Genomic DNA, 24,591 nt, shown 5'->3' with positions numbered 1-24,591 from the left:
GCATTCATTCAGAGTGCAATTTTCATGTCCAAACTCTGAAAATATACTTGACAATCCAATAATGTCCCTGACAATTACTGTTGGAGCCGTTTTATGAAACAAATATTCATGAGATTTTTATGAGACAATGTTTTTTTTAGCTATTATTATTTTTATTATGTTTAGGCTATATTTTCAATTGTATTTATGATCTTATTTATATTTTTCCACCTGTTGTTCTGCAAAAGGAGCCAGTGAAAGAAGTTGGAGAGAGTAAAATGTTTGGATTTGGTATGATTTGTTTTCACCACTAAGGTATATATTCATTTAATCATTCAGTTAGTCCAATTTGATAATCGAATTAACATGTGCAATGTTATAAAAATATATGCAATGTTATAAAAATTATAATGTGTAATCAATGTACAACGAATAACTGCATTGTGAATGATATTCAATATGTTAGATATTTAATCTTTCATTTATTGATTTAATTATCATTTACTTGTTTAATAATCAAGGTGCAAATCAATGGAAAAATGCAGCTTGGCATCTCTAGGGAGAATTACAGCCTCTTTTTTGATAAACTCTGTATGACTCTAAGGGAAATGTGTGTGGGGATACTAAAATGATGATTTAATGTCAGATCCAGGAACTGCCTGGTGTCCAAAAAAGGCAAATTATATATGTGCATTAATTAGTGCTAGAAATGAGATGAAACATGTATGTGGGCGGACATACAACTCTCCATTTTATAAGAATGTGTGTAACCAACTAAATCATTTAATATATGAAATTAAGGCAGAAAGTAATAATAGTTAGTCATTATAATATATGTAACCATATGAAGTGATTACTGTGTGTTTTATACATATAAAATGTAATAGTCATGCTTTGCCATCATTGAAGCAAGTTAGGGTCAAAGGTGACCAGCTAGAAGCGAGACGGCGAAGATGAAACTAGGGAGGCATAAAATGATTTCATTGGATGTAGAGGCCATCTCTCAAAGAGATAAGGTGGAACAGAAACTGTATAAAAAATGTATGTTTCTGAAGTGTAATTTTAGATTCTTCATGGAAGACCTCTGCTTTGTTACTCTGTAATAAAAGCCTATTTTTGGAATCAGAACTTTGCGCCTCTGAGAAATGTTAGACTCGACTGTGCTTTGATGGCTGTTTTGGGGAATCTGGCATGACACCACTTCATTATTTGTTATAATATTTTCATATAGTTTAAAGTGTATATACAAATATTTTTGGTTTAATTTCTTCATGTTTCAATACATTAATTACATTTAAAAAATAAAATCTGGCCGGTAGAAGTGAAGTGCGTGCAAAAATCCCCTGATCCACAGCCTAACCCGGAAGGCTGATATGATCACTGTTAATACTGACTCATGTGTCAGCAGGTGGAAATAATTAACAATACTTACATTTGCAATAATTTAATGGAGACTACATCCAAATCCTGACCAGAACCACATTTTCCATGTATATAAAAGGAGAATGTCACTGTCACAGAAATATTCCTGACATTTAACAAGGGCGCAGTATTTGCACAAAAGAACGTAAATCCATATTTACAACAGCCCATTTACACTACCTTCTTATAAATGTGCTGTCTTTGTTTATATCGCTGGTGCTTGATGCAGTCAATGCTATAACCGGAAAAAAACAGATATAAATTGCACTTTAACCAGCCCAAGTTCAACCAGGCTAAGCCAAAATGAGAAATCCCATAAGAACATGCTTAATCTTAACGTTAATCTTGCATAAGGCAACACTGATAATTAATCTGCAAACACTCTGTCAAAAACAAAACACTGAGTAATGGAGTTGCTCACTCTTAAGCAGAGCCACACTGGATGAAAGCTGTGATTAGATTAGGCTGACTGATGATATGAGGCCAGCCGCTTTAATGTGTTTCATGTTTTGCCTACTCAGTGTCGAGCACTAAGCGAATTGATGGAAACTTTGTAAGAACCTTTACAAGCACTTCAGCGATCTATACCAAGCACTCAAATTTAAAAAATATCTCATACTGTTGTATCGTACCATCAAGTCTGCTCACTGATGGTGCATATTAGCAAGAACATGCCCCCAAAAAATGAGAGTTATATAGTGTTATGTTGAGCATGCATGCGTGTGTATGTGCTTTAAGAGTGTTCTGAGTATTATAAAAGCTTTTTCTGCTACACACATTTTAAGTGGCAGTTACACAACAATTATTGATTGTGCCATAGATCAGCAAGCATCACGGCCCACCTCTTTAACCCCTAAAGAACGTCATTGTTACACATGCTTAGTTTTGCTCAATCAGTAAACAAAACCACTACTAACATCTCAGCACACCAAATCAACAATCCTTCATTTCACAACGATTATACAGTGTTTCCATCTAGCTCCATTGATGTTTGAATACAGGAAATGAACCAACACACAAGATGTGTGCGCTCCAGAGAAGGCAAACCAGAACAACGATTCCACGCAAACACACCCACACACACACACAGAGACACTATCTCTTAAAGTCATGGATAGAGTCCAGAGAGAGAACTTCAAATATCATTAATTTACCATCGGAAAAATGTAGGCACATTTAAATTCAGCAGTAGTCTCAGAAGAAAATAACTTCAGTCACAGAAGTTTTAAAGGAGGACTGGAAATGATAGAAATAAGGAAAAAAGAAAAGGAAATAGAAATGATAGAGAGTTTATAGAATAAACAATCGATTTGAGGTTATTAGCAGAACCTTTGAAATTAGCAAATATAAAGACAGATAGAAATCAAGATAGCGAGACAAGAAAAACATGATTAAAAAAATAACATCTCTTCATCTGTCATTATACAACAGTTAGATCCATAACTTCAAAAGTTAATTGTGCTAAAGTCTACAAATTTAAAAGGATAATTCACCCAAAAATGAAAATACTGTCATCATTTACTCACCCTCATGTTGTTCCAAACCTGCATAACTTTCTTTCATCCATGGAACAAAGGAGATGTTAGGCAATATGTTAGGGACTGAAAACCTCAGTAACCATTCACTCCACACTCCACATTCTTCAGAATTTGTGTTCCATGTAAAAATGAAAGTCATATTGTTTTGGAAAAAACGAGAGGGTGAGTAAATGATGACAGAGTTTCCATTTTTGTGTGAACTACTGTATCCCTTTAAGATCAAATTTTGACATTGCTTTAAGGTGTCAAACATTGTCCCTAAGTTCTTCTGAAAGGTCCTACACAGTAGATCTGGTTGCAGCTGATTCTGTGCTGCGACTGAAAGTTCCTTGGCAATAAATTAGGACTTTAAAAAGGACTCTAGTTAGATAATAGAGTTGAGCATGGGAGAGGGGGAACATTATAGATTCTTGATTGGGAAATCTATACTCATTTAGCCAAGGGTCCCAACAGATAGAGGAGCGAGGGAAAGGAGAAAAGAGACAAGGAAAGAGGCAAGGATGAACTAATGCAGGTGACTCAGAGAGGGTCTAGAGGGAGCGGGCGAGGAGAAAAGAGGAAAAAAAAGGAAAAAGCAAAAGAGCATTCTTAAAGGAGACGTAAGTTCTACTGTATGTGGAAATCAGATTATATGACTATTGCCACTGCGCTTACTACTTCTACTGGAGGGATTGATTCAGTGAGGGGTCTATAGCACAGCACCTGTGTCTGGATACGGTTAAGGCCTCTGAACCAGAGGATCTGTCCCCTGCGTAGCTCTCTCTCAGCATGGTCAATCTCCTCCTCGTCCTCGGCCATGTCATCTTCCATCATCTCGTCTGTACCCGGCCCATGGCCCGCCTCCTTCAGACACTTCAGGTGACTAGTGGGCACTGTGGCGATCACCTGAAATCAAGAGAAGAGAGAGAAAAAAAATCAACTGGAAGCCGGATGGTTGCTACACAGTTGCTCCACAAAGTGTAATACATTTAAGCAAAACTTAAAAATATGTGTCTTTGCATTATATAACAAAATATTAAACCAGGTGACATTTATTTTAAATAATTGTAGCACAGACACACATTTCATTTTAAATGATAAAAATAGACATACTGTTCAAAATTAAGACTATTTCTGGTTGTCAAACATTTGTCAAAAAACTTTCAACAAAAAGTTAAATATGTCCATAGTTAATTTGAGAAACTATACCTGTGGTTACTCTTCTAGGACACCTGCGTAAACTTGAAGGGAACCGACCACTAAAAATGACCAGTTGGGATCTGGGAAAGGGTCTAGCATAACTTGCAACGCAATGACATTCATACATTTTTAAGTGTGGCTTAAGTGTCTAAATACTTTTTTGGGGCCACTGCACATAATTTAACTTAATGATTTAAAAAAATATGTAGAACACTTATTTTATGTGATATTTGCTCCAATTTCACTAAAAACATAAAAAAAAAAAAAAGACAATGTAACAACAGGCGGAATAGTCGGCCAATTGGGGACAGTTATCAGCTAATGCCGATAATCTGAAAATGGCCAAAAGTTATCTCTTATATGCAATAATGTTGGAGAATCCTAAAAATCCCAATATACTTCTTACGAAATTGAAAAACTAATTGGTGACATCATTTAGAACAAAATCTGTCCAAAAAGAAGTTTTTTTTAGTTTGTTTTGGTGGTTTGTAACACCGCACTAGGGCGAACTTATAGGAAAACTTCTTACTGGCTGCTAAACACATTCTTACTGCCACTGGTCCACATTATCGATAGGCGTGACCTGAAGCTCCAGGCCTGAGGCCAACCGCTAATTCTGTTTATGTTGTGTAATTAGCAAGCTGGTGCAAATTTAACTACATCTGTATGACTCTTTGCCTAGAAACATTTCATGCGATTTTTTTATTTTTGTTTAATTAGTCTACAAAAGGAATCAAATCTACTCAAATACTCTTAAGTGCCCATTCACTCATGTACCATCTGCAGCGAAAGCCATTCACAAATCTGCCCAAAGTAAGGTATGCCAATCATCATTCATTTGACTGTATTATGAATATTAACACTCTGTTATACACCCATCTTTACAGTAGTATCAGTTTCATTATAAATTACAGTAACAGAGTGTAATAAATGCATATTTTGGCCACATATAGCATGTTAGCCCATTAGCGCCATGATTTCAAAATGTAAACAAGACAAATTAAAAATTATCTACTGCAATTATACTACTTTAAATCACCATTGTGTGGTTAAAACAACTTCTTTTACTGACCTCATGTGAATTATATTCATAGAATGAGGCATAATGTCATTGATAACACATTCTAATGTCACTTTAGTTTAGGTTTTACATGTAGCGTCCTCATATTTAAATGCTTCTCTAAATGCCTCCCACAGTGGTGTGGTGGGTGTCTAAATGTTCGTTAACAATATACTGATGATCGGCTGTTTCGAACTTATTTTTACCCCTGAACGAAGAACAAATAAGTTGTTCTCTGAAAGTATATTGGGGTCTTAAGAATCCTAATTATTTCTGAACACCTTCAGTCAAACTGTATGCTCTTTGATGGTCTTTCTCCTTACTCAGTCTTTCTCTCTCGTTCTCTCCTACCTGGCCCCACAGCAGTTCTCCAACTCCCACGAAGAGGCACCACAGCCATTGTTCCATATTTAGAGGGGCACAGCTGAAGGGCTTTCCCCCAAACTGCACAATTACAATCTGCACAGAGATCAAAACAGTTTCACAGCACAGAACCAAACACCGTTGTCAACACCAGCACACACAGAACAGTCGAAAAATGTATGCACCCCATACATCAGTCACTCTCTCACTTGTTTTCATAGGTTATCTCTGACCTGCATTCCAAATGTTCCCAGAACAATACTGCAGAAGATTGGGTTTGCGAAGATGCCATCAAACACGTTCCTTTCACCGTGGATCTTTCGGGCGTTGATCTCGTTAAAGAGCTGCATCAGGACGAAGGTGTTGAAGATGATGGTGTAGTGCTCAGAGGGTGGGGAGTGTAAAGGGGCATTGCGGCCATTGTCGATGTTGAAGATTTTCTCTCCTTGGGAGAATAGAAGGGAGAAGGTTTTAGTTTAGATCAGGCATAAAAACTATGCATTTTCTAATAAACTTTAAAATGTTATTTGTTGAATAATTGGTAATCCTTAACCTAATCTTTATATAATGGTAAATTAATTTTATATTACATTTAACACTAACAATATACGTATAACATTGTATTTGTGGTTGCAGCTTGTCTGCACTTCCACTGCTTTAGTGTTGTACTATTCTAGTCCTCAATAAAGTTTTTGTACGGTAGCATTTGTTATTTGTTATTTTCTCCCTTGGATTAATTGCTTATGCTTGTATTATTATAATTTGTAACTCGCTTGGGATAAAAGCATCTTGTAAATGAACAAATGTAGATAAATGCAAATGTAATGTATATTAAACTCTATTAGTAAGGAGCTGTATGATGCTAAACTATCAGTAAAGAGTTCTAACTTTTATTGAATTATTCACCCACTGAATACCGTAAAACAGCAAATCATTTGTAATGAATCTTGAGCGCTCTGTCCTACCGACAAACAGTAGGGTGAAGATGATGACGAGCTGATAGACTCCATGACCCAGGATGTTCTTCATCATAGTGAGGGAGATGAGAGGGTTGTTACGGCCGTAAGGTTTCCTAAGCAGCAGAGATTCAGTGGGGGGCTCAGTGGCAAGAGCCAAAGAGGCAAATGTATCCATGATAAGATTTACCCACAACATCTGCACTGCTTTTAGTGGAGAGTCCTTCACACAAACAGAAAAGAGGGTACAATTGAACAACATTGACACTAGAGTTCTGAATGCAGAGTGTTAAATGCAGTACCACTAAATTCCAGCAAGGGGCTAAGTGCCTGGTTTAATTACTAGAGCTTCCGTTTGCTAGGAGCTTGTTAGGTGCAGTGCAGCCAGTTCCCCTAACCTGCATGAGTCACATCAAATTCCAACAGTTGTTGGGATTGTTGGGGAATTGTGTAAAAATGTAAAAAATATTCTGGGTTCAATACAAGTTAAGGTCAATTGGCTCCTCATTTTCTTTAAAAAAAGAAAAAAAAGAAAAAACAAATCTGGGTTGCAGTGAGGCACTTACAAGGGAAGTGAATGGGGCCAATCCATAAATGTTTAAATTCTCACTGTTTCAAAAGCATAGACACGAGTTACACAGCATGCATGTTAACATGATTTTAGTGTGATACAAAATCGCTTGATTAACTATTTTGTGTAACGTTTTTTCTTGTTTTCAGCATAAATCTAACAACATTTTGTGAGGTTTATGCTAAATAAACAATTTGCCAATGGGGTCACAAAAATAAGTTGGTAACACTTTACAATACGGTTCTAATCTTTAACATTAGTTAATGCATTAGATACATTGAACTAATAAAGTACAATATATTTTTTACAGCATTTATTCATCTTTGTTAATGTTTGCTAATAAAAATACAATTGTTCAGTGTTAGTTCATGCTAGTTCATAGCGCATTAACTAATTTTTACATATACAACTTTTTAATGTTTACATGTTGAAACTAACATTAACCAAAATGTATAAATGCTGTAAAAGTATTGTTCATTGTTAGTTCATGTTAAATTCAGTATAGATTATCTGAAATGATCATTTCATTATTTTTTAAACTATTATCATTATTTTACACAATTTTGCTTCTCAAGAAAATATTGCTGGTTTTAAATTTGAGATAATTTTTAGGAATTATTTTTAGGAAAACAAGCCAAAAATACAGAAAATTATTTTTGTAGAACAACTATATTTTGCAGCGCAAACAAATGAAACTGACCATGTAAGTGTGTGTGTGTGTGTGTGTGTGTGTGTGTGTGTGTGTGTGTGTGTGAGCGTGTATTTATCACTTTGTGGGGACCAAATGTCCCCATAAGGATAGTAAAACCCGAAATGTTTGACCTTGTGGGGACATTTTGTCGGTCCCCATGAGGAAAACAGCTTATAAATCATACTAAATTATGTTTTTTGAAAATGTAAAAATGCAGAAAGTTTTCTGTGAGGGTTAGGTTTAGGGGTAGGGTTAGGTTTAGGGGATAGAATATGTACAGATAGAGTTTGTACAGTATAAAAACCATTATATCTATGGAAAGTCCCCATAAAACATGGAAACACAACAAGTGTGTGTGTGTGTGTGTGTGTGTGTGTGTGTGTGTGGTACCTGTGTGATGCAGGCCCCAGTGAAAGCTACTATTACGGCCACTACGTTGACAGTAAGCTGAAACTGCAGGAACTTGGAGATGCTGTCATACACATTTCTCCCCCACATGACAGCCTTCACAATGCTGGAGAAGTTATCATCAGTCAGTATGATGTCAGAGGCTTCTTTAGCTACATCAGTTCCTGCTATGCCCTGGACAGAGCAAGTGAAAAAGAAAAGAGAGACAGAGATTTTAAAGAATCCAAAAAATGACTTGACAAGCAGATTTTTATTTACTGTGTTGACAAATTTCCTATTGAAACAGAAAATTTGGAGGGCCATATAGAAGGGCTTGTCCCATTTCTTTTAAAATAGCCAATAAGCTATTTAGTTACTGTAAATCACAGCCATGACACATGATTTGCTACTTGCTAGTCGGTTAAAGGTTGTATTAGGGGTGGGACATTCTCATTCTAGAGAACATTTAATTGGATCAAAAAAAATGTATTGTGCAGAATGAGTCATTAATATTTTTGGTCCATTTTCCCAGAAGAGAAGACTTAAAATGGTAATGTAAAGACTTTTTAATGTAAACTTTAAATGGCTATATCTGCTAAAGGTTATTTTCCAACTTTTATGTGTACACAGGCATACAAATGGATTTAAAGCAAACAGACATGGACTGAAAGGCACAAAACTCTCATTTTGATTTTATGGGATATTTAAGCAATACATACATCAACGTCAGATTCACTGGAGCAAAATAATGTTTCTGCTCTGGAGCCAGCAGTAGGATTATTGAGATCTTGCTGCATTAAATGCAATCTTCCCACTCCCTTCTCAGACGTGCCCATGTGATTTTTTAATATAAAATGAATGTGCCTTCCAATAAATCAATATTCATCTTTCATCAGTATTCATCTGTTAAACTACCTCTCGGATGGAAGGATGAATATATGAAAATATTAAGGGAAACAGACATAGGAAGTGTTTGTGATGCTCTTATGTGCTCACCATTGCGAAGCCCACATCTGCCTTCTTCAGAGCTGGTCCATCATTGGTCCCATCACCAGTAACGGCCACCACCTGTCTCTGCTCCAACACAGTGCTGTCAATGATGCCTACACAATGGCATCATCACCCAGCAAACAATTACCAGCTAGCACATAACCTTGACCAATCACTGAATGTAACTACTGTCAACACAGAGTACTATGAATTCATCATTCTGATATTTTAATTCATAGTATATGCCATCTATTCAGTGACAAATGTACATTGTAAATATACATTAAGAGGCAGGTGAGGCTAGGTGTGAGAGTGATGAGTGGATGGCGAGAGCATCGCACCTTTTACAAGAGTGTGTTTGTCAGTGGGGGAAGAGCGCGCTAGAACTCTCAGCTTGGGCCAGATCTTATCAATCCTCTCCTGCTCAATCTAGAACACAGACACAAACATATACAGCAGAGCTGAAGTTAAGACCAGATCCTCCAAGACCCAGACCAGAGCTGCCGAGGCCCAGATCCAGACCAAGACTTAGAGGTCCTGTAAGAGCCTGATTGTCTATAAATAGAAAACTGAAATAGATACAAATTTAATTAAATGTTCCCCCAGACCAAGACCAAGACCAAGTTTAGATGGACTCTAGAGGTCTCAGGACTAAGGCCAGAAGATCAAGAGTGTAGATGTCTATTGTTCAGTTTAGCCTACATGGGTTATACATTAAGGTATTCAAAATTCAAGGATCTCTCGATTTTAACTCACCTCTCCTTTCTCATTTCTAATTCTTCGGTTGAAGTCTTTGCCTTCCAGGCACAGAAAGTCATCCCCGGGTTGAATTATGCCACACTTGACAGCAATGGCACGTGCAGTGTTGATGTTGTCACCGGTGACCATGCGCACAGTGATGCCTGCTCTCTGACACTTCCGAATGGCATCAGGGACCTGCAAGAAATAAGACATATTAAGACATAAGATATAGATGATAGCTCTGATTACAAATGTCCTGCTGAAAAAAGAATGATTCCATGCAGATTCACGCTGGTTTATGCTCATTTGGTGCTGGTCTAGCTGAAATGCTGGTCAACTTTGATGGTCAAGCTACATGTGGTTGTGATGCCTGGTAGGAACATCGACATACCAGCAAACAAAATAAAAAATATACTGCTTGGTTTGTGATGTTCTCACTACATACCTCAGGTCGCACAGGATCTTCAATCCCGACGACAGCGATGCAGGTCAAATCGGTAACAATTTCAGCTTCATTATCCCAGTCAGGTTCAGGATCACAGGGAAGATCACGATAAGCAATGCAGATGGTTCGCAAGCCTTCACATGCCATGGGCTCGATTACTTTCTTCACCATTTCATCTCGGTCCCGTGGCCTGAAGCTCCGTATCTCGCCATTGGCACCAAGTATCCCGGAACACCTGAGGCAGAGGTGAAAGCAGGGAGGCAGGGGTCTTCACTGCAGGGTTTTCAGACCTTTGACCAACAAATGTCCATAACTTTTTCCAGTTGTTTGTGATTATAAGGATTTTTTAAACACATTTATGGAGACTGTCCTCATGAAAAGCAATTCATAGCCGATTACATACTGAGAAAAATGTATATGGATCTTTTTAAGATAAATTCCCATGAATTTCCGGGCCTGGCAATCCCAAGTTAAAGATCCCTGATATTTCCAGATTGTCAGTGACCATGGGAACTCTGTCGCTAACAAACAACCGACATGAGAAACAGCACATCTAAAACTTTATTAATCCAGGTAACATTCATTCCAAGTTAGTCATCATATGAAATACCATGATTTACTGAAGCAGAAAATGGAGAATGTTTCTGGAACAATATTCTAATCAACCAATCATAGCTCTAACCCTAACCCAAGATCTAAAATTAGATGCCAATATTTGGTTGATAGGAATGTTGCTCCAGGAACAGTGAAATATGTTGATCCAAGAACCCATCCTTCTTATGAGAAGCACATTAAACATGTAAAGCAATATAAAGCACCTCGAACAGGTTACAATTCCATGATCATGCTTTAGCTCTCTGTGCAGTTTACTCACTTTTTCAGGAGTATCTCAGATGCTCCTTTACTGTACAGGCAGAAGCTTCCATCAGGCATCTGCACCACAGTGCTCATGGACTTGCGTACTGAATTAAACGTATAGACTTTGTAGATCTTCTCCTCTGGGATCTGCTCTCTCACAGGAACATAGTCTCTCTTCAGGTCCAGCAGGAAGCCCAGCAGACCACACTCAGTCTTATTACCAACCTGCTTGGGCAGTCCACCCTCCATATCTGGTGGCTGAAGGAGGAGGAGGGAAGTGAAGTGCAAAGTAGGGAGAAAGAATGGTCAGATGAGAGCGATTATGCATATGGCTATCAGAGCTTTCAAAAGCTCTGTATACACTGTTTTAATCTGTTACATATATGGATGTCAGACCTCTCGAGAGCCCCGACACGACAAGGTAAAGAGATTTTTACTGTAGTAACACTAACTGGAAACTAGAATAGATGCATATTTAATCTATTAGGATGAATCTATTAGATCTATTAGATCTATTAGACTCTATTAGACACAGCTGTGAAAGTTGTAGTTCAATTTGCTAAATGCATTTGGTCTGTTAGTTGTTTTTTTTACATAACATATACTAGCCTACAGTTAATCAAAAAGTGAGCCAAAAAGTTATGTGCAGCCCAGCCTAAGATTTGATTAAACCAGCGAAGACAAAAAAATCCTTTTAGGCTGGTTTACAGGAATATTCCGGGTTCAATACAAGTTAAGCTCAATCAACAGCATTTGTGTTGATTACCACAATTTTTTTTTGACTCTTCCCATTTAACATTAAAAAAAGCAAAAATTGAGGCTACAATGAGGGACTTACAATGGAAGTGAGTGGGGCCATTTTTGGAGGGTTTAAAGGCAGGAATGTGAAGCTTTTCATTTCATAATAGCACTTACATTAATACTTCTGTTAAAACTCATATATTATTTGAGCTGTAAAGTTGTTTAAATGCCATTTGTACAGTTGTTTTAGGGTTTGTTGACATTGCATCATCATGGTAACATAGTTGTAATATTGGCTTTAACTTTATACAGAAAATGTTAGTAAGTGATTTTATCACACTAAAATCATGTTAACACGCAAAGTGTTTATGTCTTGTGGTTATACTTTTGAAACAGTGAGTATTTTAATGTTTACAGATTGACCCCATTTTCTTCTATTGTAAGTGCCTCTTTGGAACACAGATATTTGCAAGAAAAAGTAAATTTTTGTGGTAATCAATGTTATGCCACAAAATGCAGTCAATTAATCTCAACTTGTATAGAACCCGGAATATTCAAATATACTTTTTTCAGCTGTGTTAATATATGATATTCAATCTCTCACCATGATCTTGGAGGTGTAGGCGCAATTGATAGATATGGCATTGACAATCATCTCCAGGGTGTTGGAATTGATCTGACTGGGGTCAGGGACCTCACGGAAGTGCTGGTCATTAATAAAGGCCTGTACTACAGTCATGCGGTTGGTTGTGAGGGTGCCGGTCTTGTCAGAGCAGATAGCAGTCGCATTGCCCATTGTCTCGCAGGCATCCAAGTGGCGCACCAGGTTATTGTCCTTCATCATTTTCTGAATTAACAATAGCAGAAGTTTTGGATGATGGTGATACTACAGTTGGGGAAAAACTAACTAAAAGTAGCAATGCTGCTAACTTAACTCCATTTTTTAGTAGTTTGATAGAATTTTTCACAATAGTGTACCTTTTCTAGTTGCAAGTAACTTTTCCAACAAGGAATGGTGTAGTACAACAGTACATCATGCTCTCCAAAACTATAATATCTCTCATAGAGTATTTAGTGCTGGAAAGTCCAATTTATTCTAGTGAATTAATTTGTTTAGACTGATTATGTAAATGAACCGATTAAAAAAATTATTCACCTTTTCAAGTCCCTGCACAGATGTCATTGAATGGCATTTTTGGACTTCTGTTTTATAATATTCAGCTAAATGCCACTGTTCATTACGATGTATTAGAGTAAAGAATAAATCTGTTCAATATTGATGCTGTCAACCTAATTGAGTTTGTTCATTCAAAAATACATTGCTTTATGCCGAAAAATAGGTCACTGATTAAATTATATCTATGTAGCTTGACTTTTAAATTGAGTAAAATGAGTAGCTTGTTGCTTGGCAAGCTACAGTTTCAAATTAGCTTCCCCAATACTGGCTGCTACATATAGAGGTGTCAACAAAAGCAATTAAAATTTTATGTAAAACCAAAACATCAAGTGAAAAATGTGTGCGCAAATGTGCTTACATAATTTGTTAGCTCTACAATAAATTTGATTTGTTGATTACACACACAGACACAACGTGCATCTGGTCTGTCTCACCTTAACAGAGTAGGCGAGAGAGATGGTTACAGCAAGGGGAAGACCCTCAGGCACAGCTACGACCAGCACAGTCACCCCGATGATAAAGAATTTGACAAAGTACTGCACGTAGATGGGTGTACACTCAGGCAACCAGGTTTGCCCTTCCACCACAAATGTCTCAATCACAAAGTACAGCACCAGGATGATAACGGTAATGGCCGACATCACAAGACCTAAAAACAGAACAGTAGGCTACAAGATTATTTCTTGTTTCTAGGTTTCACTCAGCTTGAATCCCCTAGTAGTAAGAGGCCCTGGAGCACTGGCCCCACTGGCCTGTTCCAAAATCCGTCCCTAGCCTTGTAATTGGCCACATGGAGTCCCACGCACCTGCTTTGCCAATCTGTACAGCCAGTTTTGTGAGTTTGCCCTGCAGTACAGACTTCTCCTTCTTGGGCACGTTGGCCTTTTTCTTCTCCCTCTCCTCCACTTCTCCACCCTCCGCACTCTTCAGAGGCTGCATCTCCATGGCAACGGCTCCATCCTGCTTTTTGGCTGGTGGGCAGGACATGAGTTAACGTCACTACATATGCACAACAAATCCATCGTGTCACAACTTAGAGGCATCATGAGAGGCCCCCACCATGAATGAGACTCATCCAATGCTCTAAATACCTTCATGCCACACATTGAATATTGGAGTGGTTACAGTATAGGCTTAAGTGGTGTGAATGCATGCACAATTAGACACACAACAAAAAAAAGCAAGACGAATGTAGACAAGCACACTTATTGAAGGCACACCATAAGCACTGACATAATTTATAAATGGACCACAATAGTGTCACCCCTCTCAAGTTCTGAAGAGCTTTCACTGTTCAGTAGTTCAGCAGTATTTAGGCACTTTTCCTCAACTATGACCTAAGGTTACAATGAACTGCACAGATAGCTCAGCTGAGTCCTGTTGAGCAACCAACGAAGTGTGTATACATTAGATTATGTGACTTTAAACAAAGAATGTGCATTTTGCATGTACTGTAGTCAAGCACTGCAGTCTGTGCAGAAGCATCATCCCCATTCAAACGGGAACTCGCCCTCATACAATTTTTAGTCAAGTGGATTTTAAATGCTTCCAAAAGATTTTCCATATCTTTGAAAATTACAGGTGCAGAGAGTAACTTTTTTGTTTACATTGCACTAGTTGATACTGCACTGGTCATCTTGGAATTGTAGCATCACGCAAGTTCAAACGTCTTCAGTTACTGTGACATAAATAGCAGCGTTGGGTAAGTTACATAAAAATAGTAATCCACTACAAATGAATATTTATTTCTCTAAAATTATAATCAGATCACTTTACAAATTACTTCAATGAAGATTAATCATATTACTAATTACTTTACATTTAAGTTACTTTCTAGAAAAAATTTCTGCTCAACAAATTCAAAATAACATCTATATTTCTTTCTTGTTCATTGTTAAATACTGACCCCACGTAGAGTCCTCCTCCATGTAAAATAAAACAGCTTTTATAGGTAGAATGGCTCAGTCTTCATCTGAGTGAGTGTACATGATTTTAAACATATTTTTCAAACTTTTTTAATGATGAAAAAACCTCCACTAAGTTTAAGATGCACAGTTATTGTATGCTAAAAAATGCATTTGTTTAAAATGCTGTGGCAAAAATCACCCAGTCTAAATTTGGGAATCTAATCGAGTCGCATTTTGCTCCAAACTCTTTTTTCCCGTGGAACAAAAAGTTGCTCTGATTCACACAACAAAAATGCATTTTAAACATAAGCTATCAAGTTTAGTTGCAATTTTGGTTTGGTTTATTAAAGGGATTGTAAATCTCTCATCATTTACTCACCCTCATGCCATCCCAGATGTGTATGAGTTTCTTTCTTCTGCAGAACACAAATGAAGGTTTTTAGAAGAATATTTCAGCTCTGTAGATCCATACAATGCAAGAGAATGGTGGCCAGAAGTTTCAAGCTTCAAAATGCACATAAAGTCAGCATAAAAGACTCCAGTGGTTAAATCTATATCTTCAGAAGAGATATGATAGGTGTGGGTGAGAAACAGTTAGTTTTTTAAATCCTTAAATATCCTTACTATAAATCTCCTATAAATCACTTTCACATTCACATTCTTTCACATTCTGAAAGTGAAAGTGGAGATTTATGGTGAAAAATGGTTGAAATATTGTTTCTTGAATATCTGTTTCTCACCCAAAGGGATTACATCACTTTGGAAGACATATATTAAACCACTGTAGTCTTATGGATTACTTTTATGCTGCCTTTATGTGCTTAGTATGGACCAACAGAGCTGAATGTGATATTTGTTTGTGTTCAGCAGAAGAAAGAAGCCATACACATCTGGGATGGAATGACAGTGAATAAATGATGTGAGAATTTTCATTTTTGGCTGAACACTGTTCTTTTGGACAGTATTTGAAACTTTACCACTAAACTGTCCCCTCTTACTCTCATTCAGTGAACTACTGAGCAGTTTAAAAAGTACTTTGATATTTCCCCCCCCCTTGGCCAGTCTTACGTCATCCAAGGCATCAATTGAGCCAGGATTGCCACTAGTGCCCCCTCAAAAAAAAAAGAAAAAAAAAAAAAAAAAAAAGACTTGTGCACGATGCCCTTGAGCCTGTGTGTACATACATGACATTAACACTTGCTATCCTCACATAGCAACAGTGTAGCTGAGCTGACCACAAATATTTTTCACAACAAGAAAATAATTAACCCCTCATTCTCTCATTCATCTACTCTACTGTCCCTGTGGTACCTTTATTCTGATTTGTCTCCACAGCTGCCTCTGGCTGCTTGCCTGTGAGCGAGAGAGAGAGAGAGAGAGAGAGAGAGAGAGAGAGAGAGAGAGAGAGAGAGAGAGAGAGAGAGAGAGAGAAATAGAGGGGGAACAAGGGAATAAAAAGCGACAGACAGAGACAGAATGAGAGACAGAGCACAGAGTGCACAGAACTATGGAAACAGACCCACAAACAAATGACACACAGATAAACACATTGATCTACAACATTAAAATAAGTTTTAAACCTGTGAATAGACTCCAACACAATTCAGTTGTGGAGAATGGGGTAATCTGTCTCAATATAGTCTGAAAATCCAAAGTAACTTAATCTATATGGTAGGTCTCTGGATGAAAGAACAGGACTGTTGATTACGTACCATTGGTGATGTTGCTCTGTTTGGCCATAGTACTGAGTGAGTTACTACTGTCCACTGATTGGATAGCGAAACAAAGGGATAATGTGGGTTTGGGGGAGGGGAATCATGGGAAATTTTAGGATTAGGTGGAAGTAGAGGTAAGAAAAAAGAGAAATCAAAACAATGGCAATCATGTGGTGTTAACTCTAGGGGATAACTGAAAAAAGCAAGATCTGCATGTGGGTAGTTGACATGAAATTTCAAGCAGTGAGAGTACATTATGTACTGCATTATGACATGCTATCATTTAAATACTTTATCTAAAATTACTTTAAACTACAGTTTCTATTTCTTGCATGGTTATTTGTCACAACTGAAGTGAACAGGACAAAAAAGTTAAAAGTTAATTAAAAATGTGAAAGATCACAACACAACACTCAAAATAAAGACTTTTGCTTATACATTCATATAAATTTTAACCTGACCTTAGTTGAACTAAAAAAAAGTTCATGGACAAGTTATTTACTTACTGAAAAAACAGCTTAAAGGAATGTTCTGGGTTCAATACAAGTTGAGCTCAATCAACAGCATTTGTTGCATAATATTGCGTGCCACAAAAATAATTTTGACTCTTCCTTGTGAATGTGGGCAATCAAATACTCACTGTTTCAAAAGTATAGCCACAAGATATTAACAATATGTGTGTTAATGTGATTTTAGTTTTAAACAACTTTACAGCTCAAATAATAGATGAGTTTTAACAGAAGAATTCATGAAAGTGCTTTTATAAAATTATAAGCTTCACATTCCTGCCTTTAAACAAAACAAAAATCTGCCCCACTCACTTTCATTGTAAGTGCCTCACTGTAACCTCCATTTTTGCTTTTTTAAAGAAAAGGAGGGATGAGGTGAAATAATTCTTTGTGGTAATCAACACTAAGCCACAAATGCTGTCGATTGAGCTCAACTTGTATTGAACCCTGAATATTCCTTTAAAGGTGGTTTTAGCTGGTCGGCTAAATGGTCCCCTAGCCTGACTGGTTACAGGTGCCCAAAACCCCTTTAAAACCAGCCTAATCAAGACCAGCTAACAACCTTAGCCTGGTTTATTCAGCAGGGATGTGAACTACCCATATTTATTTTTAGAAACGACTAAATCACAAAAATTATTTAAAAAAATAATAAACAAGTTTGGATATGAAAAGAATGGCAATTGAACTGTCATAGTGAGGCAGTTCCAAATCTATTCGGTGGCTGATGACACACATAGCACGATTCAGTGAGACAGTAACAGAACATGGCGCCACTTCATCCTTCATCCACCCACATCCAACCTTTACTCTCTCTCTCTCTCTCTCTCTCTCTCTCTCTCTCTCTCTCTCTCTCTCTCTCTCTCTCTCTCTCAGTTTCTCTCTTTCATTCCCTTTCTCTGAATAATTAATTGGCCTCTTCCAATATAACTCCTAATCCTTCTTTATTCCTCTCCCTCTCTGCTGGCTGCAGGCTAAATTACCCATGACATGGACCATAAAGTTTGCAGCACTGAAGCTCTGCTTCTCTCTTCCTCGTCTTACCATTCATAAATATTCCTGCAGGCTCTGAGCCCATTTGCCTTCCATTCATATCAAAACCGATTTCTCTTGTTCAATGTAAGGATCTCCCACCCCCTCTCTCCATTTTCTACTGGTAGTGCTACTCACAATGTGTTAGTGTGCATTCATTCTCACTACATCCTGCAGTAGCTATAACTTATTCTGTGAGTATGATGATGCATGTGTGTGTTCTGGTTGGTGTATGATGCTATCCTTCCTCACACCTACCTTTCTTCTCTTTCTTCTCCTCCTCCCCTTCTCCGGCTCCCAGTAGAGTGAATATGATGCCGGTCTGAGAGTTGACTCCAACTGCGGTCACCAGCATCCTCCCTGATCCCTCCATCACATGGGTACCTGAGATAGAACGATTGAGAAAAAAAGAAGAAATAGAGGCAGAGCTATGAGAATAAAAAACTTAGGTCTACTTCAATGTGTGATCATTGATTGCAGTACATAAGAGAAAACACATAAATATTTTGTTCTATAAAAATATCGAAACATCCTTAAAACAAATAAATGTATACATTTAATTAGGCACTCGGGTATCATTTTGGCCCAGACTCTGTATCTTGAGCGATGGGGTGGTCATTGATGTTGAAAGTAGACACATAAAGAGTCGGGTCTTAACCAGTGTCATGATCGCCAGGCAGATAATTTTAAGGGGCTGGAGGTTGGCTGGAGCTCCCTCTTTTCAGGAGTGGTGCTCGGAGATGGGAAGGGTGGAATATATTTTTATTTGGAATACAACACAAGGTCTTTACCGAAGACTCGACGGCCACTAGGCTAGGGAGGAAGAACGTCCAGGGTTCACACTTCTTGCGAACGCAACTGGGGAATGAGCGCACGTCTTCACCTCAAGGGAGGGGAAAGGCGCTATGCACAAGCGATACACCCGGACAGCTGACCCGAACGTACCTGTTTGTGTCACCTGATAACACACGGGATGAAACTGGCTCAACCCTGAGGTTTATAGAACCTTGCAAAGGTGTTAGGTGTTGCCCAGCCCGCGGCTCTATATATGTCTGCTAGAGAGGCGCCGTGGGACAATGCCCAAGAAGCCGCAACACCCCTTGTAGAATGGGCTCGTAGGCCAGCAGGGGGTGGAATGTGCTGGGCGTGGTATGCCATAGTGATGGCATTGACGACCCAGTGGGCAATCCTCTGTTTGGAGACAGCGCTTCCCTTCCGCTGTCCACCGAAGCAGACAAAGAGCCGCTCGAGCTTCTAAAGCTCTGTCTGCGATCCAAGTAGATGCGAAGAGCGCGCACCAGACACAGCAACGCCAAGGCTGGGTCTGCCTCCTCCTGGGGCAGCACTTGCATGTTCACCACCTGATCCCTGAAAGGGGTCGTGGGAACCTTGGGCATGTAGCCCGGTCGGGGTCTCAGGATGATGTGAGAGTAAGCCTGACCAAACTCTAGGCACAGTTCGCTGACAGAGAACGCCTGCAGGTCCCCTAGCCTCTTGATGGAGGTGAGCGCCGTCAGGAGGGCGGCCTTCAGAGAGAGCGCCTTTAGCTCTGCTGACTCATGGCACTCGAAGGGAGCTCCCCAAGGACAACGGAGAGGTCCCACGAGGGAACGAGGCGTGGCCTGGGGGGGTTTAACCTCCTCGAACCTCTCAGGAACCTGATGATCAAATCGTGCTTCCCTAAATACTTACCTTCCACTGCATCGTGACGTGCCGCTATGGCGGCCACATACACTTTCAAGGTGGAGGGGGACAGCGGTCCCTCCCACTTTTCCAGCAGAAAGGAAAGCAGCGGGTGGGCCTCGCGACGGGGCAGAGCCCGAGGTGCTGAGTCTAGAGACATCAAAGCACTTACCTGACTCCTTGTGACCGCTCCCGGAACAGCCTGGGACGGGGGAGGAAGATTTCCGTCCTCGTAGCAAATGGAGACCATCACATCAGGGGCCGAGTTTTGCCACAAATGGGCACGTGGGGGCGGGAGGCCCGCCTCCAAGGCGCCATACCTGCCAGAGAGAGAAAATTTTTTATCTTAGAATGTGAGTACCACGGCCCTTGGGACATGCGGTGAGATAAGAAGAGGAAATAAAGAACCTTCACCCGGCCCTCCACCGGGGGAAGGAGTGGTGATCTCCTGTGCAGTGGGTCTCCTACTTCCTGGACTGCCCGTCTCGGGGAACGCTTTGAAGCCTTTCTTGGGTTCTTGGCGACTGGCCATGAGACGGGTGGCGTCTGCTTTCTGTGGGTGGCTCGAGGCCGGGGCTAGCCTACTGGGGCGGGCTGTGGTGGAACGTGCGTTGCTGCCTCAGGGGGACGCCCTTGGCGACAAACAGACAGGGGTATGAGACATTGCGTCGCGACGGGGCAGGATGTGTTGAATGGTCCCCATCTGCCTTTTAACCACTGAGGATTGCTGGGAGAAATCCTATACGGTGCCGCCAAATAGGCCAAACTGGTTCGACCAAGTTGGGCCAAAGGTGGCGCTCCTGGACCACTAAGGTGGACATCGCCTGCCCGAGAGACCGCGCCATGACCATCATCGCTCGTAGGGCGAGACCAGTCACTGAGCACAGCTCTTGCATCAATCTCGGGTCAGAACTACCCTTGTGCAGTTCTTTGAGCGCCACGGCTTGGTGCACTCGCAGGAGAGCCGTGGCATGCAGGATGGAGGCGGCATGTCCAGCGGCACTGTAGGCTCAGTCGTGAGTGACGACGTAAACCCACGGGCCCTGGACGGGAGACTCGGATGGCTCCGCCAGGTGGCGGCGCTCTGCGGGCACAAGTGCACCACAATCGCCTTACTCCCTTGGGGAGTCGCCGAGCACCCCCTGGCAGCCCCACCGTCGAGGGTAGTGAGTGAGGACGAGCCTGCGAACTGGGTCCGGGTAGTAAAAGGTGCCCGCCACGATCACGTGAACTCATCATGCACTTCCCGGAAGAAAGGTATGGGGGCAGGGTGCAGCCATAAGCGGCGCTCGGAGCCCGGGGACCAATCACAGGGCCGCGAGGGTTCCCATTGAAAGCTCCCATTGAAATCCCCAAAATCGCCCCCAGTGCTAACCGACCCGCCTCATAACCGTGGGTAGAAGGACCAAGTCGGGCTCTATTACGAGAGAAAGCCGTGACCGCAACGTTGCCAGAATCATGCCCTCACAGTGAGAGCATGATCCATCCACAAGCACTGTCCCGTGGGCAGTGCCCAACACGAGAGGCAGCGATAGTGGCCATGGGAAGCGGAGAGGTAACGATCGCATCCAGGAAATATACACAAATGAAAAAGGCATCTTGAAAAAGACGTTTTTGGTTAGCGCCACTCTTTTAGAGGAAATTCAACTCTTTTATGTGTTTATATATATATATATATATATATATATATGTATGTATACGTAGGTATTAACATGAATGGAGGTGGCAGAGGAATTCAGCTCTGTGAATTTGCTCGCTCGGCTCCGAAGAAGATATCTGATGTGTGTTTGCAGCGTCACTCCTTTTATACACGTATGTCCGGGGGAGTGGCATGCAAATTCCACATGCCAATATCCATTGGCCTTTTCTCAAGATCAGGATTGACCCCTAGTGTCAACTCATCGACACAACGTCGAGTGAGTGACAGATAGGGAATTTGAGTCTTTATGGACTGGCCCCATTCACTTCCATTGTAAGTGCCTTACTTTTTTTTTTAATGATCGAGAGGGAAAATTTATGTTATTATTATAATTTTTTTAAATCAACATTATGCCACAAATGCTGTTAACTGAGCTTAACTTGTATTGAACCCAGAAAATTCCTTTAATTCCAGATATATTCTCTTAAAACAAGTCTTATTATCTTACACCAATTTTATTCTAAAATAAATGTATATTTTTGCTTGAAAACAAGACAAAACTACTGTTTGAGGTAACACATTCAAACACACTGCTCAATAAAAACACATCCATTACAAAGCCCAGAATAAGCAAAATAATATTAATGCAAATGGAAAAGACACAAACAGAAGTGAGGAATGAAAAACAATAGATATCTTCAAACACAGACAGACTGGCCTGCTGCAGTTCACGATTAGCATATGACTTATACAAACACTGCACTGCACACAACAACAGTCCCCATACATCATCTTCACCAAAATATAATTGGGGTATTATTCAATAATGCCGTACGTAGCGCAGGACAGCCTCATAAAACGAATGGAGTTAACATCCCAAGTGTCTAAGAATAGCAGGGAGGAAGGGAGAGGGCATGCACCAGTGCTCACAGCAGGAAACAGAGATTTGTAGATCTAATTAACAACAGCTGGATGCCAGATATGCAGGACAATCCCTTGCCTGGACTGGTCGACCCCCCGAATGTCACAGGCTGCGTTATCTCTTGGTCATCTTGGTTACTGGTGAAGAGGTTGAGGCCCAAAAGCTGGCGGAGGTGGTTGCATGTTAGGTGCTGGCCAAGAAACTGGCTGCAGAGAGGTTGGGGATGGTGGTCCCATCTTTCCACTAAGGAGGCATGTTCACAGTCCCTGACAAGCCCTTCAATGTCCCAATAGATGTCTGGCCACCACACCAGGTCCCTGCATCTTTGCTTGAGCTTTACAATGCCCAAGTGACCCTTGTGTGCCATTGATAGGACCCGTGCATACAAGCTACCCGGCACCACTGTACAGAGGCCCGTGGAGACAAAAACATCACCCCAGCATGACAGTTCATTTTGCACTATGGCACCAGCTCCTCAGGCACTCATGCTGGCGTTCCTGAGCGTATATGCTGTATGAGCATATGTGTGCGGTGCACTGTCAGTGAGGGATCACACTCAGATTTCTTGCTGCAGCTCCTCCAGTGAGACAGATGCTTTAGAGGTGCGTGTAGCATCTGGATGAGCTCTGGCTCCATGTTGGAGCTAGCTGGTGAAGCTGTCTGTAACGTATTCAATGGAAACGAGGAGGCGAGAACCGGCTTTACAATATAAATAATAGTTTAATAGTAAACTTAAAAGACAACACAAACACACACATGACGGACATGTCTGCTAACAATCTCTCTCTCCTGCACGGCCCTCCGCAGTCAGCCTTTAAACCTCACGGAGGCATAATTAGCCTAATACGAGACCGGGTGTCTAGTATTACGACCCGGCCCCGCCCTCCGCCCTGCCACATTCCTCCCTCGTTCTCTCAGGCTGGGGAGCCCCCGGCCTGATGTACATCCCCCCCCTTTCCCTGGGGGAGGGCGCGCCTTCCGCGCTGTCTGCCGGCAGGTCATCCCCATCTACCTGGACGAGGGAGGGGACAAGGGGAGGGAAACAGAAATAATTCAAATGGGAGGTACTTCCTGTAACAGTTTAGTACCCCCCCAAAAAACTGTAAAATTTAAAAGAGGATAAAGGCCAACGCAGAGCGACAGTGAGAGAGAGAGAGGAGAGAGAGATGAAAAAAAAAACTCTTACTCGCCAGTTCTCCGATATGCCGCAGCTTGTTCCTCGGCCACTCCTCCACCCTTTATCGGACAATAGCCGCGCCTCTCCGGGCGGATCCAAGGCAGTCCTCCAGCCCCTGGCGGACAGAACACCCCGCCGCATTCTCGGGGAACAGAAGGGGTCTACCCCGCCCCTGGCAGTGGTCCTCTCGCTCCAGGCGGTCGGCTAGGAGTCCCTTCTCCCCTCGCGGTCGTCGGCCATCGTCCTCGTTCAGGCGGCTGGGCTCCTCGTCCCCCGGCAGATGGCCGCGGCTGCTCCGTTGGGGTGGACGGTAGTGGCGAGAACTCTACTACAGCGTATCCCTCCTCCTTCCCGGGCTTCGGCACCAGTGTAAAGTATTCAATGGAAACGAGGAGGCAAGAACCGGCTTTACAATATAAATAATAGTTTAATAGTAAACTTAAAAGACAACACAAACACACACATGACGGACATGTCCGCTAACGATCTCTCTCTCCCGCACGGCCCTCCGCAGTCAGCCTTTAAACCTCACGGAGGCATAATTAGCCTAATACGAGACCGGGTGTGTAGTATCACGACCCGGCCCCGCCCTCCGCCCTGCCACACTGTCATTGTGGGCGCATCTATGGATCTGGATAGGAGATCAGCGACCACATTGTCTCTCCCTGGCGTGAATTTGAGCTCGTAATCATACTGCCGCAGGTGCTCGGCCCTTCTGTGCAGGCGTAGGAGTTTATGCTCTGAGCTGGAGGATAACAGGAGTGTGGTCAGAGCCTGATGGTTCATGCGGAGGGTGAAATGCCATCCGTAGAGGTAGAGATGCCATCTCTCAGAGGCCAGATGCAGATGAGGGCTTTGCTTTCACCCACAGAGTCTGTGGCATTCAGAGCCCAGGAGGCGAATGCTATGGGT

At 41.1% G+C, this 24,591-nt stretch overlaps 1 protein-coding gene across 7 annotated transcripts in view; it reads right to left on the bottom strand.

Annotated features, from left to right (window-relative positions):
- The window catches only part of atp2b3b (ATPase plasma membrane Ca2+ transporting 3b), a 77,102-nt gene that overhangs the window by 20,942 nt on the left and 31,569 nt on the right, over positions 1–24,591 (bottom strand). For 3 of the 7 annotated variants that reach the window (XM_052090953.1, XM_052090946.1, XM_052090950.1), the window contains exons 6-21: positions 18,517–18,642; positions 16,718–16,771; positions 16,317–16,358; positions 13,905–14,069; positions 13,533–13,747; positions 12,526–12,768; positions 11,197–11,438; positions 10,323–10,557; positions 9,893–10,072; positions 9,478–9,565; positions 9,143–9,249; positions 8,150–8,341; positions 6,507–6,720; positions 5,775–5,986; positions 5,530–5,637; positions 3,642–3,824 (exon numbers count right to left, since the gene is read on the bottom strand). In XM_052090953.1, the coding sequence (XP_051946913.1) occupies positions 3,642–3,824; positions 5,530–5,637; positions 5,775–5,986; positions 6,507–6,720; positions 8,150–8,341; positions 9,143–9,249; positions 9,478–9,565; positions 9,893–10,072; positions 10,323–10,557; positions 11,197–11,438; positions 12,526–12,768; positions 13,533–13,747; positions 13,905–14,069; positions 16,317–16,358; positions 16,718–16,771; positions 18,517–18,642 (2,606 nt within the window). The remainder of the gene's footprint in view (positions 1–3,641; positions 3,825–5,529; positions 5,638–5,774; positions 5,987–6,506; positions 6,721–8,149; positions 8,342–9,142; positions 9,250–9,477; positions 9,566–9,892; positions 10,073–10,322; positions 10,558–11,196; positions 11,439–12,525; positions 12,769–13,532; positions 13,748–13,904; positions 14,070–16,316; positions 16,359–16,717; positions 16,772–18,516; positions 18,643–24,591) is intronic. The other 4 variants (XM_052090948.1, XM_052090951.1, XM_052090949.1 and 1 more) reach the window with 2 other exon arrangements.

The sequence above is a fragment of the Xyrauchen texanus genome, chromosome 25 (assembly GCF_025860055.1).
Source record: "Xyrauchen texanus isolate HMW12.3.18 chromosome 25, RBS_HiC_50CHRs, whole genome shotgun sequence".
Lineage (NCBI taxonomy): Eukaryota > Metazoa > Chordata > Actinopteri > Cypriniformes > Catostomidae > Xyrauchen > Xyrauchen texanus.
Note: the sequence above shows the minus strand (reverse complement) of the source record. Positions and strands in the feature narration are given on the sequence as shown.